Source organism: Chamaea fasciata, unplaced genomic scaffold (assembly GCF_029207755.1).
Source record: "Chamaea fasciata isolate MVZ Bird 193981 ecotype frontalis unplaced genomic scaffold, bChaFas1.0.hap1 SCAF_3, whole genome shotgun sequence".
Taxonomy (NCBI): domain Eukaryota; kingdom Metazoa; phylum Chordata; class Aves; order Passeriformes; family Sylviidae; genus Chamaea; species Chamaea fasciata.
The window spans coordinates 109247474-109272572 of NW_027094088.1; the positions used below are offsets into that span (position 1 = coordinate 109247474).

The following is a 25099-nucleotide window of genomic DNA, read 5'->3' on the forward strand; positions in this document are numbered from 1 at the left end:
AGGATTTCCTGGAAAACAAAATGTTACCTTAGTGCCAAGCCGAGCCCTCTTGGGTGGATAGATTGCTCCATATATTTACAGAAGTGGAAAAGAAAGACTCTTTAGGCTGAAATATCTGAATAACTTTATTTTCACATGAGAAACACTGAGAATATTCTGCTTCAACCCACAACCCTCACTATCCCATTGTTACAATGGCATTTTTAGTACCATGTCAGTAACCCCACCTGTTTTGCTCCTCCAGCTGGTGGACTTGGCCCTTCTGGTTAAACAGGACATGACTCTCAAAGCTGGTGACCCGTTCACTCATGCCATATCTGCCACCTTCATACAGTACCACAACTCTACTGAGGTAAGACTTGCTTTTTCACATATTAATGCCTTTTATGTTTTACTTTTACGTGCATTTTCTTCCAAAGTTATCACTACTGAATGTGGTATTGATACAGACTTCTTTAATGGACTTTATGAACTTTGAAGTTATGGATTTAGATGGAAAGACATCAAATTATAATTCTGAATGTTAAATTCTTAGCAGCATTTTTATAATTAAATAAAAATCCTCTTAGGTGAAAATTCCTTCTCTCTGTGTTCAAAGCTCTATTGCAGATTTGGAGATTAAAGTTTTCAAAATTGGCAAGTCCACTAAGTACTGTGTTGCATGCATTGGTATTATACAGATATTATAGTAACTTCTAGAATGAGAAAACCAAATTCTGTATTGCATCTCTTCCAACAGGGAATCTGAGAAGGAAATAATTGGGATGGGGTTTATTTGTGATTTGATTGTATTGTGGCTGCTTGACATCTTGCTTTTACAGCCTCATCTCTTAGGGCAGTCTACGAGTATGAAGACCAGTCTTGACTCCCCTGAGAACACGCCACCCCCTACACCCACCCCGCCAGCATCAGCAGGGCAGCAACACCTTGGGAAAACCCCCTCAGGAGCCTTGGGGAACGGTGGGATTGGACAGGACTCCACCAAATCCAAACAAAGGAAAAGAAAAAAGGTATTAAGTGCACAATCTGAGAGGGGGAAGAAAAAGAAAAAGAAACCAAAACATCCTCAGGAAATCATCACAGAATCAGAGAATGGTTTGAGTCTGAAGGGACCTTAAAGATCATCCAGTTCCCACCCCCTGCCATGGGCAGGGTCACCTTCCACTACCCCAGGTTGCTCCAAGCCCTGCCCAACCTGGCCTTGGACACTTCCAGGGATGGGCAGGGATGGGACAGTCACAGCTTCTCTGGCCACCCTGTTCCAAGGCCTCACCTCTCTCGCAGTAAATATTGTGTCTCATCTTAAATATTAATTTTAACCTATATCATATAATAATGGCCACTGTTATTGTAGGACCAAATGTGTAGTTTGTTGGTTTTTTTTTCTCTCAGATGTTTGCTAAATTTTCCTAATAATGTCTCCAAACTGACTTTTGTTAAGGTGACAACTGCTGCTTTTAAGATAGCCTGCTCCTCTAAGGCACAGCAATTGTCACCACCCCAAATTATCATCCCCTTCTCTGACAGGGGTAGCAAGCAGAGTATTTAAGGGTCAAAATACAAGAAAATTAGGCAAAAAGATGCTTGTGATTTTCCTGATCCCCACAGTGTGAGGTGACTGCTGCCCTTGCCTTTAACAACTTTGCCTGACTTGCTTTATTTTTATACCAGTTGTTTGCAGTCAAGCTAAATATTTGTTAATTTTGCGTAAAATAAGGATGTCTCATATTTAGAGTATAAAATAAAAGTGTTTCAATTCTTGTCTGCTATTGCAGTCTTGGTGTTCTGAGAGGGATATATGTACCTAAAACCCACAAGAGAAATCAATGTGATTAAATACACTGGATAGGAAAACCTGTGCTGGTCACTTGGGGCTGTTTTGAAGAAATGTGATGGCAGTGCTCTTTTTGCTGAAAAGCACTGGAATGACTTGGGATGTATTTTGTTGCTAAAAAGTACTCACTTTTCAGGGTAAAACTGGTGATTTCTGCAGTGATAAGGTATAAAAACTGTATTTTCTCCTTCTGGTGTCATCGGTGCTGTGGGTAGTCCTGAACAGTTTAACTTCCTCCTGTCCTTATTACACATGGTTTAGAAAGCTTTAAGTGAATCCTGGAAAGACTTCCGCGTTTTCCTTTTCCTTTTTTATGTTACAATTGATTTTGTTTCGTTCCAGTGACTGATATACATTTTAATTCCTGGGAACAGAAATTTAGTTGGAGGTGTAGTTTTTGGTACATTATATTTTACTGATGCTATGAGTTTATTTTAACTTCTTAGTGTTTGACTACATGCCTTTGAAAATAATTCTATTCAGAAAAGTGCACAGTTTTAATTAAATGTTCTCATGACTTATTCAATTTGCTTAGGTATCTACTGGATATAAATGAGGCAAACAAGTTAACTTGGTGAAAAATACTATTTTTAGGCCATGAAGGTCCAGTCCAGCAGAAAATATTTGAGTGTCATATTCCCTTTATGGATGTCAATCAGCAGGAGAAGAATCTGCCATCATATTATGAATAATTCCGTGTGTATTCACAGGCTCCAGTGGAGTCAGCACTCCTGAAAATAAAATATTTTATAAAAAATATCCCAAGTTTGAGAGCATTAGGATATGATGTGAATGTATGAGGGGGCTGTGGATGTGTGGACATTAAATTTTAGTGTATAATTAAAGCTTTTGTCATTCTCAGTGCACTCACTAATACAATTTTCATGAATTTGTTGCCAAGCAGCCATCATTAGATAAGTCATCTGAATTCTGCCAAGCAGCTGTGTCTAGGTCAAGCCTAAACCAACATTTCAGGTTGGCTAACAAGGAGGACAGAGTAATTTTTTATTTTAAAATCCCAGGAAAATTATTGTACAATCAGTGTGCCAGTAAAAGTGAATTTTTATTTTTACCTCTTTAGGGTCCATAACCAAAACTAAGTTGACATTTTTAAACTTTCCAGTTCGAGGTAATTTTTTCTTTGTATCCTTCTAACACCATTTATGTCACATGTTTCAGCTTCAGAGTTTGATACTACTCTACACTACTAATGGTGGTTTTGGTGTCAAATTGCTTTCCACTTCAGGTGCTTGTTCAGTATTTTCCCCACCCCTTCACATCATAATAAGAGCCTGAAATGTTTTAAAAATAGTTTCTGTGGTTATTGCAGTATGACTTATATGACCCTTTCATTTCAGTTTGAACGTTTTCTGCTCTTTTCAATTGCAACATAGAGCAGCACTAGGTGAAAGATTTAAAAGGACTAACATGGTGTTCTTTGGGTCTCTTAAGCAAAGTTCATGTAGAAGTCCTCTTTAATTTGTTAATAGCTTTTTTTCTCTGATGTAGTGTGTGGCACCAATGATGTGTATCCTCAGGAAAAAAAAATGGTCCATTTTATAAAGGTTTATTTTCATACTTTATGCACTGTAGGTCTGTTGTGTGTTTTTGATTTAGTAACAATTTATGTGTTTTTCTGTTGCAGAGCACTGCAGCCTGTGGGATGGAGGCTCAAAGTGATGCCATCCAGCCCAGCCACATCAGAGAGGCCATTCGACGCTACGGCCACAAGATTGGCCCCCTTTCCCCATTCACAGTACGTAATAACAGAGTTATAAAAAGTTATATTTATAATCTTAAAGAACTCTGATTTTCAAGTGGTCAAATGAAGAAGCTTTGGAATTGTTGAGAGCAATTTGTGGTGACTGTAATTTTCTTTATAAAAGTGGCATAATTCTCTTGGGAAATAAAACTTAGTAATTTCTGTCTCTTTTTGGAAAGACAAAAAAAAGAGATTTTTTTCCTTTCAAATATTATTTTCTTTCAATTACAAATTATGCTTTTTTGTTAGTGCTTGAATTTTCTGTTTTTCCAAAGTTTAGGTTTACAGTTATTTTAAATTATATGTATTCCAATATGGAGAAGAGCACTTTATAGTCTAAAATTAGTTTTGTGTCAGATACTGCTCCCATTGGATGTTGAACTCCCAAGTGACACATTTATGGTTGGGGAAAGAAGAGAATGGTTTCTTTAGACAACTTTGAACCTCCAGTGAAATGTAATAGAACTGAGCTTGTGGTAAAACACTGATGGGTTCTGAGGTTTTGCCATCATTTTTTCTATGCAAATCGCAAATCCATTGTTCAGAGCAGCCAAACAAATTCTTTACTTAATTTTCTCAGCTGATGAAAATGCAAAAGCAGTCCATCTCCAGTGTCATAAACTGGGGGCATTTTCTTCTCATCTAGTGTTCTGTGTGGCATTTATCCTGCTTACCTTGGAATATCTCTATTTAGAAAATAATAAATTTCAAAGAAATCATTATTGGAAAAAACAAAACAAATCCACCAAACAGGATCTCAGCTCCTAAAAATCAGGAAGAAATTTTCCAATTTCTGAGAGATTTTAGGGAAGGAAATTTATTCTGAATTTAGATTAATTAATTTATGTAAAAGTGATACAGAATAAATGAAGGCCATAAATATAAAGGAAATAGTGGGACTTCAGAAGCAAGGAAAAAGAGAAAATAAGAGAAAATGAGTAAGTGAAGTTATAATTTTCCTAGTACCAAAATTAATCAGTGCTTTTATAAATGTCAGGAAAATTTAATTAGTAAGGTTGATTAGATTGAAATTAAAATCAATAAAAAATTGCAATGAATTGTCTTTATGTAACTTCACTGTTCTCTTTTGCCACTCAAGAATGCTAGATTAATATCATGTAAAGTGTTGGATAGAATTTCCAGTCCAAACCAGGAAAATGTCTTTAGCAGAAGTTTGCTAAGAGTTGTAGCTAAGAATATGGCAAGAGCTTCTGAAAGCAGAGAATGTATTTTACTTTTTTTAAAAAAAGTAAAGAGCTCACATAAACAGCTGCAGAAAGGTGAATCTTCCCTCCCTGACCCTCTCTAAAAGTGGTTTGGTCAATTATTAACCAAAGTTCAAATGTTTTCTTCAACCACAAGGTATAATAAAATACCCTGGTTTGGGTTGGGGTTTTTTTTTACGTCCTCCACTCTTGTGAACTTCCCAAACAGTGCAACTGAACAATTTAATTTGTTAACATTACCTACAGTCAACGTGGTTGATGAGAGGAGCAGATCTTGTTCCCTCTGAACAAGCCAAGAATAAGAGGGAATCTTGGGTCAGGTTCTGGATGCCTACAGATGTTGTAGAGCTGTAACACGATTCTGCTTTTAATGAGAAGGCTCAGCAAAAGTATTTTGAAAGGTATTGCAGAGTCTGCATTTAGGTCCTTTCCCCTGTGAGTGCCCTCATTGGAGTTTTGGGGAGGGACCTGGCAATGACAATTGTCCATGCGGCAACCAGAAACTCTGGGTCCTTATTTGGCACAAATGTGGATGGAGCACTGAGTACCCTCTGCAATCTGCATTAATGCAGATTTCCACAACAAATACAATTTAATGATGGCCAGATCTGGTGGTTTGTGTGTAACCAAACCTGAGGAAATGGATTAACAGAACTGATGCAGACAGATTCTTATGTAATCAGGCATGACCATTTCCTCAGATCTCAGCAACAGGACCTGTGTGACAGAGCCCATGTAGGCAGTGCAAAACCTTGGTAAAATATTAAAAGTCTGAGCTGCTCTCTGCAGTGTCTGAGAGGAAAATTGTATCAGAAGGATCTAAACCCTGTCCTGAACTCTTTGAAGCTACTAGAAGGGATATTTTTATGGATCAGTGTGATAACCAATAGACTGGCAGTTGTCAAGGGGCTGCTGCATTCAGAAAGTTTATGTCTGAACCCAAACCACCACGGGATGGGTTTTCTAACAGGAAAAATGAAATTTAATAGTTGAGTTGTCCTACATAAGGATGGATGATGTGGAAAAGGAGCTGCCTATTGCATCCCAGCAGTTTTTATGGAAAGCCACTTTTTAAAAAAAGACAGAGTGGAGGAGTAAAAAAGCTTCATGCTTTTTCAAGCTACCAAATAGCTCAGTCACATATGTAGAATTTAGATTTAATACCTGTAAAAAGAAAATACAGGAAAATATTTTATTTTTTAAAAAGTGCATAAACTTTTGTCTTAATAAATATGTATTCGTAAAGCATGAGCAGTGATATTTTTTCACATCTTTCCCTTTTTTGCTCTTTCATCATGATTGTCACTCTCTTCCATCTGATTTGGTGATAAGTGTTCCTAAGGAGTTGGTTTTGGAAGAAGAGTTAAGCTATGCAATTTATTCTTTAGCAGTATTTGATGGATTTTGGTTTGGATGGAAAGAACACTTTGAAAGTTTTGTAATCATATAGTAAATGAGAACTAACATTAAACCAGTGAAAATGATCCTTTTGCATTTACTTTGACCTTAATAGCTATGTCAGAATGACTAACATAATTAGAGCACTTAGGTTTTGTCTCTGAGGGCAAGCCACAATGGAAAGCAGCAAGTGTACTCTGGATTCTTCTGCATTGTTGTATCATGTCTAAGGTAGTTTAGACACATGTTTTACCCAAATATTTTCTATTAACAGTATTGGGTAGTGCTCAGTGTTTCATACTTTAAAGCATGGTCTAGACTTTCAAAAATCAGAAAATATTAAGCAATAGCACTGTGCAATTTTGCAAGAGAGAAATGGGAAGTATGGAACTCTACATCATACGGGATAATGCAATTCCATGTATTGTACCTGTGTCTATTTCAATGTGCATTTAGGTTAAGGAAGTGCCTAGTGAAATCACGTCCAGTCTTGATTGGGCCTGTAGGAATAATCCTAATATTTTTCCAAATAATATTCCAAGTAATAGTATTTATTATGCCAAGACGTTCACAAAAATATTAAGTGGATATTTCTTACCATGAGCATATACATAATGGCTCTAGAGAAATTATTTTAAGTTACTTGAATTGATTGTATTTCAGATAGTTGAGGTATCAAAAAAATAATTCTTTTAAGAGTATTTATTGTGAACAATACACAGTGCTTACCTGTAATCTTGATAGGAGCAGCTGTAAGTGGTGCATGAACAGTCTGTAAATAGTACTTGTGACCATGAGAACAGCCCTAGCAAAGAGAACAGCTCTAGCAAAAAGGACAGCTGAAATCCTTTCTCTGAAATGAAACGCTAAGTAGTCAACTACAACAGTGGAAGACCACAGGCAAAAAGAACGAGAAAATGTTTCCAAAGCAGATTCTTTGTCTTTACTTTATGCCAGCTCTGAAATGAACTGCTTCAGATGTTTGGTTAAGAGAAACTGAGTTCACAAATGTAAATTGTAATCCTGCACAGTCTCGTGGCAGACAGTGGCCATTATTCAGCAGCTTGCATGTGTGTAAATGGGGTGTATTGAATGAACAGAGATATAACTAACATTTCCTCGGGTATTTATGTTTTGGGGAGAATGTTCCTTCAGCCTTCCAGCCATTTCAGTATGAAAAGGCTTGCTAGTCTAAACCTTCTCTTGTTAAATATTTCAGTCTCATAAAATTGCCTATGCACCATAAAACAATGAATATTTGCAAACCTGTGTTTATAATATTGCTTGTGACATTCCCTGAAGAACGTGTAACGCCAGAGAATGTGATTTGGCAGAGACTTGGGGTATTTGGGCCTTACAGAGCCCTGCCTATACTCTTATATATTCTTAAATAATAAATGCAAGTATTCCATGTGGACGTCAGTACGTGGTAATCATACTTACCATGTACAGACATGTACCTCATAATCCCAGTTTCACAATCAAATTATGTATCTAGTCAAGGTCTTCTACTTCTGATGTTTTTAAAGTGCTTTTTATTGATCCTGATTGAGCTCAGCTTTTATGCAAATGCTTAAATCAATTTCTGTGGTGAAAAACACTGAGGTTCATCCTGGATCTTTAATAATTTTATTATAATAAAGATGATTTTGATTCTATTAATTTCCCGTAAAAACAAAATCTGTGGAATAGTAGCTGATGACCTGGCAAAGCTGAGTTTATGAGAGACTATACCAGCAGATTCAAGAGGTAGAAAGAAGAGAGGGAAATTTTTAAAATAAAAATGATAATGTGGCAGTGTGATAATTGTGGAAGAGGACATTTTGGAAAGCAGGTTTGGTTTATGTGCCTTAAAACTTCAAGAAAAATTCTGCTTCCCATTCCCAGAGTCACAGAATGGGTCAGTTGGAAGGGACCACTGGAGGTCTTCTGGTGCTCAAGCACAGTCCCCCAGAGCACAGGGCACAGGGTCGTGTCCACAAGGCTCTTGAGTATCTCCAGAGAAGGAGGCTCCACAATCTGGAATTGTTGCCTGGATGATTTGGTCTGAAAGAAATTTATTTTTGCATGTTTCAGATCAAAGTAGTAGTGAGAAGTTCTGAAATATAATCTTCAGTAGTTGCTTCAATAGACACAATGTGGATACAGTGCAGCTAAATTTTTCTAAAGCACTTGAATGATAAAAAGTTTTGAATGCTGTTTCCGAAAGAAATTAGTTACATGGAAACCAAATAAAAAATCTCTGATACTGAGGGTCCTGTAAAATATAGACTGCTCATATTGATATTCAGAATCCATTGATACTGATTTTGAAGAAGTCAGGATTTCATTCTTAATCACTTCCCAAAAATGAAATGTATGTATTTATGTCAAAAGGCATTTGAAAACTTTCTCTTCTGTTACACATTCAGTTTCTGATATAGAAAAAGTCACATTGACATTTTCATTCTTTCTTCTCATTTTGAAAGCAAAATAAAAGCATTTTATTTCATTAAACAGTTACATATTTATCATGTCTTTATCTATACTTCCAGCTGTTGTCTGCAGTTATTTGTAATTCTACAGTGTTAACACTTTGTGTTTGAAAAAGATGAGTTATTATTCTATAAAACCAGGAGGAAGTCAAATCTCAGTTTGAAAATCTTGTTCCCTTCTCTCCCAACCCCCGTCCCAAGGTTCCTCCTTTCAGATTTATGAAAGAAAACATTTCTTTCTGTAAAAGGTTTTTGTATGCCAGCATCTGGAAGTGTTTATTTCAGTGGCGTGTAATCTATCTGTGGATTTAGTTAGCACCAGACCCCCTTTTGTGTACTCCTGACTTAAAATTCTTATAAATGATCTTGTTGAATTTGTGCCAGTGTGCACATGGTTTGGCTGATTGCTGCATATATCCTTTACCTGCCAGTCACCTTTGATTTATATTCCTTCCCTTCTGCTCTTGCCTCCAGAAATGGTGCCACTGAACTGTCCTCTAAATCATCTTATAGGATAAATTGCTCCAAGATGAGATGGCACAGTTTTGGCCGACTCCTCAACAGAAGGCATTCCTATAATCCATCCTCGCCTGCTCTCTGTAGGGCTATTCAAAAAAAGAGAAGGAACAGGGGAAATGGGGCTCCCTCTTCGATCCCAGCACTATTTCTTCCAGTGCTGTTCAGAAATGTAAAATGCGACATTTGATTTATATGGCTCTTAATACCATCTGAAGACCCATAAACTGGGAATCTTTCACATCCCCTCTCCTGAGCTGACCTTCTTCATTAGATAAATTTAGTCCTGATAATATGGTTGATAGGGTTTTCTCCCAGAAAGATTAAAATGTTAAAGAATAGCATTTTCAGGAATATATTAAAGTGTTTCATTTGGAATAGATTATATAATATATGTGACAGTTCTTTCCATTATAAAAAATCCCTGTTGGTTTCCTTAAGCTAAACAGCTGATACTCCTTCAGAGTAACAACAGTTCTGTAAGCTTTACCTAATGGCATTACTAATTTGGAGAGTTTTATGAAGTTTCTTGGAGAAAAGCAGGTGGCTTGGCAATAATTTAAAAGGTTCCCAATTTGTGGTAGCAGTTTCAGGGGGTTTCATGTTTCTAAAGAGGGAGACCAAGCTGCATAATGCTTAAGAGTGTCTGACACAATGATGTATCATTTTGGAGCAAGTTTCCAGAAGTTCATTGGTCATTAAATGTGCTGCTTGACTTTATATTGCAGTTTCCCAGCTGTCCCTACTGGGGGTAGTCTTAACGCTCCAACAGAATTTATTAATGAGGGCACAAGCTCACAGTACTGATGAAGCAGTAAGTTGCCCAGATGATTTTATTGAACAGGAACATAGATTTTAGATAAGACAAAAATGTCATTGAAGTAGATTTGGAAAGAACTGGCTCCCTTTCTACAGAGCACTTGGAAAGTATTTACAAACAGTCTGGATAGTATTTGATATCCTGTGGGGATATTTAAAATTCTTGGATTGCACATACATCAGTGTCCTACTGCACAACACAGTACATGGATTGTTGCAAGCAGCACGTGAGGCTTTCAGGCAGCATAGATGTGGTTCTGTTGAGGCAGGGGACACTGGCATGGAGTGACTCTGCTGATGCAGTTTGTACAACCACACAGAGGGTTGTGCTCCATTGTGTCACTGCCTGTTCAAACCTGTTATGCTGGAAGGGCTGAATAAAACCTGAGTCTTTGTCAACACAGAAGCTCACATTGCAAAGTTTTATCATTTTTCATACCTAATGGTTAAAAAAATCTGATTTGTCAGATAAAATTGCTAGCTCTGCTAGTGAGAAGATAAGTGAACTATTTGCAATCAGCTGAATTTCTCATATAAACAAAAGCAACTGCTAGTCTCATAAACCTTATACAATTAATTTTTCTAACTGTATGGGCAAATTCAAATACATATTGGAGGCATTTCAAGCACAGTTGTACTGATGTAAAAGGGTCTGAGGGTAAGAATATGTTACTTTCCAAAAGTATATCCTTAAGTGCCTTATGAGAGGCTTAAAAAGCCTTAGTATGGATGAGAATCTGCCTTCTGGTACTTTGCACAAGGCAATCTAACATGTAATACATAAATATGTATTTCAAGGGTAAGGTGAGAACTATAATTCTGGAGCAGATATTGGGACAAAAAGGTAACTTAATTAAATGTTCCAGGATATTTCACAAAAAATAAATATGTCCTTCTTCCCTAATTTGCATTAATTTTTGTAAAGACAGTGGCATTGCATCCTTTCTGGTACACGAGTTAATAAATAGAAACTTGGTACTGGTACATGAGTTAATAAATAGAAACTTGGTTGTTGAAGAATCCTAAGAACAAAATGGAAGAATCTTAAAAGAAAAGTTTTGTTTGTTTGTTTGGTTTTTTTTAACTTGTCGTTGCAAAGAATTAGAGTGAAGCTCCCTGCAGGATTCATACTTTTGCGATTTTGTTAGATCATGGACAATACCATGCGCTTACACCATTATATAACATAAGATCAGTTGTAGTTGTATTTTATACCATTCTTTCAGATTTCCCTTGAACATGAGCATTCATTCATTCATATTTTTCTCCTTGAAAGATTTAAAAGTTCTTTGTGAACTGGAGCAGCTCATAGTTGTCAGTTCACTCTCAGTGCTGCTGCTCTGAGCCAGCTCAGACTGAGATGCAGCAGCTGTGAGTCAGCAGCAGAGCTGCCCAGCTCTGTAGCACAGGATGTGAGCTGTCTGGATGAAACATTGTGAGAACTTTAGGATCATCTAATAAGGCTGTTTGACTTGGAATTGCAGCTGAAGAAAAATTGCATGAAACTTTATTTTTCATGAGCAGGCTCTTCATTTTAGGTGCTGCTCGTATGACAGATGCTTGACGAATGTGTCCTGTTCTATTGAGCTTGGATAGAAGGACAAGCTGGATGGGGCTTGGAGCAAACTGGTCTAGTGGCTGGTGACCCTGCCTGTGGCCGAGGAGTTGGAACTGGATGGTCTCAAAGGTCCTTTCTAACCCAAACTATTCTGGGATTCTGTGATTCCATGATAGAAGCTCTTACCTGTGGACATATCTGGCATTCCTGACTTGTCTCTTTGCAAATAATGTAAAACCTCTAGTATAACGGAGTATATAACGGAAAGGGGCAGATAATAATATGGGAACATCAAAACCAGGTGGAGATATTTTTTTGTAACTCTTATTGTCTGTTATTTTCCATTTGAGTTGCCTACTCTTGTTCCTTAAGTCCTGTAATAATACTCAAACTCAAGTGCTTGGTCAGCTTGGCACAGGAAAAGACAAAAGATTCCTGAATAAAAGCTGAGATTCTGTGCTTCGTTTCACTCCATTTATCATGTCCCACTCAGTGAGGTGTCACTTCTCATTTAAATCTTTGATACCACTAACAAAAAAAAAAAAAAATTTAAGGTGCGGCAGTACAGATAATGTTTGATAGCCTCTCATTTGTGTCCCCTGTCCTCTCCATGCCCTGAGACAAAGTTTTAGTTTTCTCTAAACCAGACCAATTTCAGGGACCCTGGCTGCACACTTGGTACTGCTTGGAAATATTTCTTTAGGAAAATCAAGTGAAAACACCAGGCTTGAGGCAACCAAACATATTTTATGAATTTTATTTTGGGGTTTTTTTGTTCTTTCCCTGAGGTTGTGTAGTATTCCAGCTTTCTGATTTTCGCTTTAAGGTTGTGTAAACCTCAATTCAACAAAGCAGTCATCTGCTTAATTTTTGAGCTCTACCTACAGTCTGACAAAAGCATGGGCTAAATTGAGGCTTCTGGTATTACTAGTAATAGAAGTTTTGATTCATCTGTTATTTCAGGTGGGGTTTTTTTTTAAATTTATTGCACATAGGAGAAAAGGAGAGAGGGATACTTGCAGGACATAAAATGGGATGAAATTAAGATCAGATTCTTTTTCTCACCTTGTAATATTTGCTTACTGGAAAGTTTTGGAAGATATTTAAAGACTTTAAACTTAAGTAGGTTATAGCACTAGGTCAATATTTTGGATTTAGCAGAGCTAAGAATAAGAATCACAAAATGAAAGAAAATTCTAGAAAGGAATATCAGACTTCAGAACATGAAAAAAGTTTAAAAAGTATCAGTCATATTTTTAGTGCTGTGTGCTGCTGTATTTATATTTGTGACTGTGGTTTCCAGTTTAGGATTACGCTTCGGCCAGGACTTTCTGGTACATCTGTTGTATCTGCTGTTCTACAGTGACAAAATTTCACAATTGAGATGGTTTTCTTGCTTTTAAACCAAGCCTCTTCCTCCCAGATATATCCCCCTGGATAATTCCGTTCCCTTCATAGTAATTAAATTCTTTATCTGGTTACTGGTAGAAGTTACACCCTTTCCTCTATGACAGTCTCAGGAGAGGGGATATAAGAAGGGATTTTTACTTGATAAGACACTTTTCTGTCTCTGGGGGTATTTATGTTACTTAATATGCATGTGGATAAAAGTATAAGATATTGGGCTTTCATAAAGACCCTGAGCTTTTCTGCAAAGCCCTGAGAACATGTATGAAGTGGTTTCCTTCAGGCTTCAATTGCAGAATGACTATGGAACCTGGAGTACACCCGAGTGATTAGAAGACATCCAGTTCTGTTTCACTAATTTGGAGTGAATTCCAAAGCCAGGCGCTCTGCCTAAGAATTGCATGCCTCTAATTTCACATAATTTAAATTCCAATGATGCTAAGAGAAAAATAAGAATAAGTAATAACGATAAATAATAAGGAAAAAAAACCCAATAAAAATAAGAAGAAAAATCATGCAATAAATGTTTGCATAGGGTTGCTGACACTGGCTGGTGGGGATGAGGTTGGTATCCAGCCTGGAGGAATTGTACTAATGCAATATTCCAGGCTGTGTACTGGCACAGGTCAGTCTTAAAATGTGTTGATGTGCTGACAGGATTGTCATTTTTGATGGCAAAGAATTGGGACAACAGGAAAAAAATAAGACTCTCCAGAGATCCACATGTGTTAGTTTTACTGCAGAAGGTGCTAAAACTGCTGGAAGCAAGCAGTCTCCGTGCAGAATTATTGCAATGCAAACGGCCTGGAAGTGAGAAACAGTAATTTCATGAGGTAATTTTGTCAGGGGTGAAGGCTTTGGGTATTTTTTTTCCTTGCAAGAAGGATAAGCTATTAATATTTACCATCAAGAAAACTCTAGTTCTAATTGGTGTTTAGATACCATGCTTAAATTACCCTCAGAAGATATAGTGGAGGTTTGGAGTTGGATTAAGTGCTTCTGAGAAAAAGCATTCAGCTGTTTCTGCATCTGTTAACAGGAAAGTTAAAACAATCTCACCATTGTGCATAGAAGGAGCAGATGGTGCAGAAGGAAGGTATATGCTTATTGCCACGTTAGGAAGCTTGGGATTTAATATCCCACGGGGTAGATGAGGCCCATCTTTGTCCATAATTTACTACAGTCATATTTAGATGATAAAAATAGATAACTAAGTACAAAAGAGAGAAATTAAATAGCTCAACAAATAGATAAAAAGCTACCAATTATGGCTCTTCATAACATGTTGAAAGCCATTCACATGATCAAGAAAGACCAAATTTGAGTCATAATTTTATAGGCAGCTCCGAATCATCAGAAGTAATGAGACATCTTGAATGCTTAACCTGAAATACATAAAAGAATAGTGAGTTTTATTGTAGTTTTTTTACGGTGCATGCCACCATTTCTTGAAAGTGAGATTTTTTTCCTGGAGTCTCAACTTCCATTACAAAATTAAAGTGTCACTTAACTTTAAAAAGGGGGGAAAACAATCTCATTACTAATGCTTGTTAGTGTAAGAACATGAGTCGGGATCCAGGATTCCTCTGTATTTCTGTATTATTCATCTTACACAAATGCGGAACAGAAGTTAATGATGGCTCAATAGATTTTGCAATATAGAGACTTGACAAATTATAAGATTTGATAAGATAAATAGAAGAGTGAAAGGAGATAGTGTTGTTTAGCTGGTGAGGAAGTGGTCTCAGTATATAAATTATCCAGTCAGTAAGAGATTTTTTCCTGTACGAGTCACAGCACAGAAGAGTTTTAAGAATGAAGTGACAGTGGGTGATGATGTTCATCTGCTGTTTGGTTTTTCCTACCAAAAAGATGCTGCAGGAGATGTGCTGGCTTGAATGTTTGGTGTGTGCACAGCAAAGAGTGGCAAGTAAGGTGATCCAAGCTGGAATCTGACATTTGATGGGAGATGTGCTGCTACATCGGGAGGAGGATGTGTCATGAGAGGAAATGGAAAGCAGCTTTTAATGCAGGTGGCTGAGAGGAAAATCAAAGTGGTCGGTGGGAGAAATTAGCTTGGCAGGATTCTTAAGACTTGGTACAAACAAGAAAATGTTGTTTTTCAAAGCTAGATTCCTCAGTGTTTCTGTGACTTCTGCAGATTGGAATCTGGATGAAGGGTAAGGAAGGTTGTTATGTGCCACTAGGATTGTCATCGGGAATAAAAATTATAAAATGCAGCTGCAGTCCTGGAGTGAACAGAGTACCCAGTCTCAGAGATAAAACCCATGTCACAGACCTTGATGATGGTGGGGGACACAGGGTTTTTGATGAACAGAAATGGAGGATTTGGAGTAGGCAGGAGATGAGGAATTCCAGTTTATCCACATCCAGCCTGAGCTGGCAGCTTGACATGAGAGCTCTCAGAGGGACATAAAAATCTAAGTAGTCCTGAGTTACTCAGCTTGGAACCTTTATCAGTTGTACTTTAGGGTAAGGAACACTTACAGCCACGTCTGTGAGCAAAGGTTACAATGCAGAGTATTATTTGCTTCCCCTAATTTATTACATATTTCCCAATTCATCAAAGCACAATTTCCTTTTAGGTTACTGAAGCAAACCCTTATATTTCTTATTTTTTCATGGAAAGAATTCATTCCCAGCTTCATAAAGTTTATTTTCAAGGAATTATGGGTTAAAATTTTCTAATAATGTCTTTTTCCAAAAAAAGTAATATTTCACATTAAATTGATGTGGTACTATTCAGCTGCCTGAAGTCACCAGCAACTGTTTGGCTTTAGTACTTACTGACATAAATCCCAAGAATAGCCCTAGATACTGGAAAGTTCTGCCTGTCACCTTTGTAGCTGAGGCTGACTTTGTAACACCAATGTAAAGGCAACAAAGGGGGACCATATCCCTCTCTAAAATTCCCTGAAAGGAGGTTGTGGCCAGGTGGGGGGTCGGGCTCTTCTCCCAGGTAACAAGTGACAGGACAAAAGGAAATAGCCTCAAAGTACACCAGAGGAGGTTGAGGTTGAACATTGGAAAAATTCCTTCGCTGAAGGGGTGGTCAGGCATTGGAGCAGGGTGGCCAGGGCAGTGGTGGAATCACCATCCCTGGAAGTCCTGAATAAATTCGTGGATGCGGCACTTGGGGACATGGTTCAGTGGTGAGTGTGGATTAATGGTTGGACATGATGATCTCAGAGGTCTTTTCCAGCCTAAATATTTCCAAGATTGTATGAATGAGGCTTTGCTGGTTGCTCTGAGAAATCCCCTTTGCTGCTGTATTTTATGATATAGGCAGAGTGGCTGGAGCTCTGCATTCATAGCGAGTGTTGTAGGTTTGGAAAATTTACATTGCAAACTCTTCAACTTTCCACTTCTCCAAATGTAGTTTACTCAGGGTCTAGTTTCCTTGTCAAATATTTTTGGAGTGAAGTTAATTGAGGATTGTAAAATAATGAAGAGGACAAGGTAGTGACAAAGAGTTACTGAGTTACCATTTGATAAATGAAGTGTAAGCAAGTTATTTTCATTCCAGAGGAACCAGATGTTCAGTATTTCATCTGCAAATTAAGCAAATGGGCAACGTTTACAGTCTCTGGGGCTGTATTTTGCAAAGTAGGGATTTTGAAGGAGTGTCCTGGAGTCTTGAAGATTCACTTGTATGCAGTGGGGCCGATCCAGTGCAGTAGTTGAAGGGGCTGAGGCAGTCCTCGGGCAGTCCTTGGTCAGGCAAGAAGGGGAGTAGGAAATAGAAGAGTTTTCTGCTGTACTGAGGCAGGCACAGCTAGAATGTGTGCTTGTGTTTTAGTGAGAATCTCAAAAATTGGGTGAAATTCTAGAAAATACCAACACAGAGACAGAAGTGCATCAAGCTGAAGAATGTGTTGTATAGCCAGTCATTAAGGACCCATAAAGAAGAAAAATCTCATGTCTTAGGGTTTTGCGTGCAAACCTATATGGATATTTGGGGTGGGATTCCTCTGGATAGATACAAATATTTGTGTCTGCGCACAGTGGCAAACACCTGCATGCACAACTAGACAGGTTGCCCAGAGAAGCTGTGCCTGCCCTATCCCTGGAAGTGTTCAAGGCCAGGTTGGACAGGGCTTGGAGCAACTTGGGATAGCGGAAGGTGTCCCTGCCAGTGGCAGTGGTTGGAATAAGATGGTTTTTAAGGTCTCTTCCAATGCAAACCATTCCATGATTCTATGATTTCCTTTATAGTCAGTTGAGAGGAGCAAGCATTTCTGGGCTGTAATTTATCTCTTCCTAAGGTAGCTGTTTAAGAGGAGTCAAATGGACCATGCTGTGGAAGTGCCTTTTTCTCTACCTTGACAGGATGATGTGTGTGAGGAGTCCTTCTAGTGCAGCTTGACATTTAAGCAAGATAAATTCAAACTAGAAATAAGGCATATATATATATAACAACATAACTAAGTGCTGAAATAACTCAGCCAATGATTGTGACAGATTATCCATGACTGGAAAATTTAAGATCAAGAGGAGATGTTTCTGTAAAAGCCATGCTTAAGTTCAACCACAGCTATTGGTTCTGGAGAGCCAATTCAAGAAAATTGTGTGGGCTGTGTTATGAGCACAGTGAGGTTAGATGGTCCTTTCCATCCCCTAGAGCTATGAATCATCTGTTGCTGATGCTTTGGTAAACTGTAAATGTGAAAATACACTTTGAATGCAGGTCAGCAGCTTATTCAATTTCAATTCCTGATGTTCACATTAATAGTTTCAAAGGAAATAATTCAAGATTTGCCTTCCTAAAGATAGCAATTTCACTTCAGAATTACAATTTTCAATACTTTTTCATTAGTTTTGTGTTATGCAACATAGTTTGATCTTTTTTTCTAAAAAGAAAAATAAACATCACAACAATGTAACCAAGTTTTGTAAAGTAAATTTTAATTTGTAATTTGTAATTTTTAACATTTGTTTTTCAAAATAAAGTTTTGGTATTTATTTATTAAAACAGGTAGATTAGAAATAGACCACTATTTGCTCTTAAAAGCCAATGGAATAACCCTTTTTTAGAACCCCCTGAAAGTTTGGGTCATTATTTCTGTATGTGGTATCTCTATATATTCTTATAAATATTCATATTATTCCTATATTATAAATAACATCAGTTAAATACACCACCTTAATTAGAGTAGTGGAAATAGCAAGTTATTTCCATTCTTTGAATGTCTTTGGCAAATTTCCATTGTGTCAACATAATTAAGATATATTAATATTAATCTGGTAAGTACTGTAACTTTACATAGTGGAAAAATAAAATAAAATGGACCATGAGAACATTTTTCAATATCAGCTTCAATTTTAATACTTTATATTCTTGTGAAAAGTTATAAAAATGTGTTATTAGTTTATTACCCCATTAAGAAAACAATGCAGCAACAGATGCTTGTTACCCGATTTTCTCAGTCTGTTTATGGGGATGTTTTATCAAAATGGGTCTTTTAAAAGTTATAAAGATGTAATACTCTCCTAAATTAGGTCATAAATGCCTAATGTGGAAAACTAATACATTTTATTATTTTTAAAGTATGGGTTTATGTATATTAAAATATGCAGCTGTTAGGAAGTCTGGAGTGTGTGTAACAGAAACATATTGCATTACAAGATGTTAGTGTCTCTCTGAGTATGTACATTCTTTTTACACATACCCACACGAGTTTTTGGCATGTGGAAGAGACTACATTAACATTTTGGCTCAGTATTATTTTCTAATATAGGTTATTATTTTATGAATAGATGTAAATGCTGAATATACTGAGCACGTACTTGCATTTTTACTCTGTATTTTCCCAAATCCTGGCAGCAGCCACATATACAAATTGAGGAGGTGGATCTAAAGTGCAGGTATGAACAACATTCATTTCCAACATCAGCAAGTGTCCTGTGTTTCTGGACAAATGGTAGGAATTTCTGTACAAGGAGCAGTAAGAAGCTAAGGTCTTAGTTTAAACCTTATTTTGTCTTCATGCTGATCATGCTGGAATGGATTTGTAGTAGTGGAGGAGGAGGAGGAGGAGGAATTGAAGCACCTGCTTTTTGAAGGTAGCATAGTGACCATGTCTGATTTAGGAAATCACAGAATCCCAGAATGGTTCACGTTGGAGGGAACACAGTTGACCATATACTCCCACCTCCCTGCTCAAGCAGAATTACCCAGAGCACAGGGCACAGGATTGTGTCCAGAGGGTTCTGGAATATCCCCACTGCGGGACATTTCACAGCCTCTCTGAGCAATCTGTCCAGTGCTCAGTCACTGCACAAGGAAGTTCTTCCTCCTGTTCAGGTGAGGCATCAGTTCCTGCTGGGAACTGATCAGCTCTTCCTGGGATCAGTCCCTGCCTGTTCCTCTGGTGCCATTGCTGAGCCCCTGGAGCAGAGCCTGGCCCTGCTCTGAGCCCTCCCTGCACACAGGGACAGACTGGGATGAGGACCCCTCTCAGCTGGGGATCCTCTCGGGGCTGAACAGCCCCAGCTCCCTCAGCCTTTCCTGGGCAGGGAGATGCTCCACTCCTTCCATCATCTTCATCACCCTCTACTGAACCCATTCCAGGACCTCCATATTTCTTTTGTCCTGAGGACCCCAGAAATGGTACAACCAGAAGGATTTTTCCAAACTAAATGATTCTGTGATTTGCAAAATATCCCAAAATTTGAGGTGGATAGACCAGTTGTCAAAGATGTTGCTGAACCTCAGACTCCATGTCTCCATTGATGGAAGCCTTTAATGCTCACAAAAATGTGCATGAAGTGTAGACCAAATGTGTGGCAATGATAGGAGTGAGTTAAGAGAGGCCTGTTTCACACACACACATAACCCTCCCTGAATAATTTATCTATATGGGAAGTTCTGTGGATGGTATTATTTTGGTATAGAAGGGAGAGAGGATTGCATAGTTTTTTTTATGTTTTATTCTAATTATTGTGGCATTGTTTGGCCATTTGTCTGAGTGGACACATCCCTCAGCAACCTGCTCAGCTGGGATTTGACAATCTCCAGAACAGCTTTTCAGCCCCAGTGAGTCTGAGATTCACAGTGCTGTTGGGTGCCTGTTTAGGGACTGTGTAAATTCAGGTTTTCTGTCTCCTTACCATTCCCTAGATTCAAGACCTGCATTCCAAAGGCTTTATAGATGTACCCATTATAAGTCAGAGTTGTTCTGTAGCATATTTGTCTCCCTTCTAACCGTGTTAGGAATTGCACATGGAGCCTGCATGCCATGTAGTTTTAATTTACCTAATTGGTCCCAGTAGCTGTGCTGCCAGCCACCAGAGTGTTGATAGGACTTCTCCGGAAGCTCAGCCAGTCTGTCATCAGCTGGTCTCAAAATGTGCTAAAGATGATCCTCCCCTTGCAGAACTGTAGGTTTTTATGAAGCTTGAAATTCAAGCCGATGTGCAAGAGGCTGAATTTGCTGTCATATTCTACTTTTCAGCTTACTGGAGTGTCCTGGATGTCATTCATGTTTGTGAAGTAGACTCTATAGAGGCAGCACAAAATACACCATGATTTCAATAGCAGGGATCCATGGGCAGCGAGGAGTTTAGTTGGCCCTTCTGCAGGAGTTTGTGCTTCAGCAAAGGTCATTCAGAAAGTAGCCTTAACAAAACTAAAAGCTAGAGATGTGTTTTTCTGAGGGAGTTCATAGGAAAACAAGCCTTGACAAAACTAAAAGCTGGAGACGTGTTTTTCTGAGAGGGTTTCATACAAGGCTGTTGTTCCTGGTGGTAAGATACGTCTGTTTTTGCCCTAAAACCCGATAACGTATCTTATGGACTGCGCCTTGTTGAGGCGCTTTCTTAATTTAGCACCAACTCCAAGTGTTCATAACAAAGTGAAACATGCCCTGGTAAACAGTTATTTTATGGCTTCAAGGTTATTTTTTGAGATACTGTTTCCGGGATTAAATATTTCAGGACCAATTTGGTTATCTGCTTGTCACTTCTTTCTAAATCAAACTAAAAGGCTTTAACACTTAGTTTTGCACTTTTCTGGGCAGAGTGTTCATTAATAAAATACATCTTTTGTGTCTGCCCTTCCCAGAAAAATGGATTTTAAAAAATTAAAAATTATAATAATGACTCATTACTGTTACTATTACTAAAAAATAATACTGATTTTATCTGAACATTGTTTTTCTCTGCTGCAAAGCCAGGTTAATTTTAGCCCTTTACACTCTAATGCCAGTGCTAGGACTGCCAGAGAATGCGGAAAATAAGACTCTGACTATAGAGTGTGTTGTTTATCCTGCGGAGGCATGAGACACATCCCCAGGTGGTGCAGAGAGGAGTGTCCCAAACTGGACCCGGCTGCAGGGCCACCCAGCTGCTGTCATCCAGCAGGGACCCAGGTGGCCGTGGCTGTACCAGATGTCTCCTAATGTTGGAGGGCACTGCTGCAGCTCACTGAAATCTTTCATATGTTTATAAATACAGCAATATTTCAGGGTTGGTGTGTATTGTGGGATGCATTTGCAGAGGATGCAGTCCAGTGCCTCAGCTTGAATATACTGTGGTGGTGGGGTCTAAGCAAGGCACAAGAAAGGTTCTCTGAATCCTCGTTATAGCCTCAGATTTTATAAATGTAATGATTTTGTCATCCTACATATGAAAGAAAGGTGTTTGCTTTTCTGAACTGTTCACTTTTCAGTTTCTTAAGAGTATAAGTTCAGACCAGTTCATACTCTGGGACCTGAATTCCTCCTGTTTGTAAAAATAGATCAGTGCAGTCTTGCTTCCATATGAGGAACTCCTGTCTTGAAGATGCAGCAAGCTGGGAGGGCTGTTTTTAAAGTCTAGGATTACAGAGTAATGTAATGGTTTGGGTTTGAAGGGACGTTAAAGACCATCTCATTCGAACCCCCCTGTCATGGTCAGGGAGACCTTCCATTATCCCAGGTTGATCCAAGCCCCATCTAACCTGGCCTTGGACATTTCCAGGGGCGAGGCAGCCACAGCTTCTCTGGACAACCTGTACCAGGGCCTCACTGCCCTCACAGGGAAGGATTTCTGTCAAATGCCTAAACTAAACCTGCCCACTGCCAGTCATTGAAAAAACAGGAACTACAATTCCAGGAGTTTCCATTAACAGTCTGATTTGCTGACTACTGGCTTGATATTTAAAGGAAAACAGTAATAATGTATCATTTGAGGAAAGTGTTCATGATTAGCCACTCTTTTTTTCAGCAAGCTCAACTTCATAGGGCTAACAGGGTTCAAATAACATCTATAACCAAATAAATTGTGGAGTTTCATGTGGTCAAAATGAAGAAGTTCAGATTTTCCAGCAAAAGGAGTTTGGATTTCATCTTGCCAAATGAAGGCATGTAGGAAAGTGTACTTTCAGAGCTGCACATCCTTCTAAACAAGATATTTCTCAGCACTGACTGTAAGTGGAGGGAGGCGATTTAGCTCAGATGTCTGTGGTTAAAACCAAAAAAAGTTAATTTATGTCAATGCACATTAAATAAATGAAAAAGATTTTGCCATGTCTTACTTTTATTTGAAAGAGGTGATGTTAGAGAGCCCTGTGAGGTATTAGTGATAGGATGGCTAGATACAGTATAATTTTTAATGAAGCCTAAAATATTAATAATTCAAGTCATTTTTATATTTAGAATACTATTTTCTCATTTTTGTTCGTATCTCAGTGTTTATAAGTCATTTGAAAAGTGAGTTTGGTATCCATTATGGCTCTGCATTCCCTTACTAATTTAATAATCCAATTTTCTTAATTACATGTGTATATTTTCTTTCTTTCAATTGCAGTTATGGGAGCTCTCACTTATAAAAATTATTAGTTAAAAATACTTTCAGGTAAAAGTTGGTGTTTTTTTCTGTTGGGCTTTTCCATCTCGTGTTAGTAGTAACTGTTGAAAACTCTACACAGACAGAATATTTTGTTTCTAAGCATTTTGTATGGATTTCTTCTAATTTTTTTATGTAATGTTATGACATCCTTTAAACAAGTTATATGTCAGGAATTAGACAGAATAATAGATAAAAATTAGATAGAAAAATTAGATAGCATATTTTATAGGAATTGGATTCACTGTTATGGACTGACAGATACTTACTTGCACAGCAACTATCCAAATATAGAAAAATATGGTATTTTAAAATCATGGTACTGTTGGTGATTTCTCTTATTTGTTGTCATGTTTGTTAAAATCACACCTCAAGGCCCTTAGTTACAACCTGAAGCCTCCCTGAGCTGAGCAGAGTGTGAATGGAACTCTCATCTGAGTGTGTGAAATGGGTTGAAAGGAGAAATATTTGTTTGGAGCTGCCAAGGATGGTGATGGAGAGGGAGGCTCAGGCAGAAGAGAGGAGCAAGCAGTCTGAGCTCAGGTGTAAGCACTATTGATGCAGGTCACTAACTAAAGCCAGCACAGAAAAACAGATAAATAGAAGAAGACTGAATTATTGTACACCCCAGGGGAAAAAAAATTGAAGAAGCAAGTTTTTTAAGGGGAAATCCTAAAGGGATGACAAGAAGTGGATGGTGAGTGGGGGAGAGGAATTAGTCACAGCTGCTGAAGGAGGCTGGGGTTTTAAGGATGCAGAATCATGGAATAGTTTTGTATGGGAAGGAACTTTTAAGGGTTATCTAGTTCAAACTTCCAGCAATGAGCAGGGTCACCTTCCAGTATATCAGGTTACTCTGAGCCCTTTCACACCTAACCCTGGATGTTTACAGGTATGATCATCCACCGTCTTTCTGGACAACCTGTGACATTGTTTTATTACCTTCATTGTGAAAAACTTCTGCCTCATAGCTAATCTAAATTGACCCTCTTTTACTTTAAAACAAATAGATGTTTGTTTTGTCCTATCACTTGTCCTATCACAACAGGTTCTCAAAAAAAGTTTGTTCCCATATAAGTAACTGACCATATCCAAAGCAGCTGAAAACTGTGAATGAAACTTACTAAATACACAGCCAAATGTTTGGGTATTATACACATAATATAAGTATGACATTGTGTAATAGCTGTAAAATAATCCAGAGCATTTCCAAGGGATTATTGCACATCTCAGGTATTTCAACTCATCCAGCCTTTTGGCTTCATGCCTTAAAAAGCTACCAGAGACATGTTATAATTGTCCAGAAATGCCCTGCCTGTTGCAAATTACAACTTAAACCAAAATATTCAGTACATTACACATATACTCAAAATAGACAATTTAACCAGTTTATGTGATGTGCATGTTTAAAAAGAAAAAAAAAAAAAATGGAGTTCAGTATGCTCTTCCACAAGCCAGAGAGAGAATTTGCCTACTCATCCAGAATAGCTCCAAAAAGTCCTTGGGAGTTTGCAATGTCATTTGCTTCTGTGTTTAGCGATCTTATAGTCATGGTGTTTGACTTTTCTCTCTTTCCCCTTCTTTTTGGATTTGATTATTCAGGACAGTGTTGCATCCCAGAAGTGCCTCTTATGCTTTGAAACACTCAGAGAAAAATCACAATGATAGTGGTAGACTATTAGTCATTATGTATTCTTCCATTTTCTCTGTTCAGTCTCAAATGCTGTGAGTGACATTCTTTACACTTCACTGCTATATTCACATCCCATATCTAAGTTACACTTCCCAGGAAGAGGTTTTCCTGTAACAGAACTCCATCTGATCAAAGTATTCATGTATTAAACTTTCACAGTGATAGGATTAAATGATTAATACAAATGCAAGGGGTCTAGAACATCTCTTTATGAGGAGAGACTGCAGGATTTGGGCCTGTTTTGTCTGGAAAAGACTGAGAGAGGTCTCAAGAATCCATGTAAATATCTCCAAAGAAGGTGTCAGAGGATAGTGCCAGACTCTTTTCAGTGGTGCCCAGTAACAGGATGAGGAGCAATGGCCATAAAGTGAAACACAAGAAATTCCTCTTCCAACCTGAGGAAGAACTTCTTTCCACTGAGGGTGGCAGAGAGCATTGAGGCAGCTGCCCAGGGAGGTTGTGGAGTCTCCCTTTGGAAACATTCCAAACACACCTGGATGAGTTTCTGTGTCACCTGCTCCAGGTGACTCTGCCTTGACAGGGGTGTTGGGCTGGATAATGTCCAG

General features: G+C 38.1%; 1 protein-coding gene across 6 annotated transcripts in view; it reads left to right on the forward strand.

The window, feature by feature from the left end:
• Nucleotides 1-25099, forward strand: part of SUPT3H (SPT3 homolog, SAGA and STAGA complex component) — a 256156-nt gene that overhangs the window by 203388 nt on the left and 27669 nt on the right. For all 6 annotated transcript variants that reach the window (XM_066180069.1, XM_066180067.1, XM_066180070.1 and 3 more), the window contains exons 9-11: nt 245-352; nt 822-1010; nt 3480-3590. In XM_066180069.1, coding sequence (XP_066036166.1) covers nt 245-352; nt 822-1010; nt 3480-3590 — 408 coding nt within the window. The remainder of the gene's footprint in view (nt 1-244; nt 353-821; nt 1011-3479; nt 3591-25099) is intronic.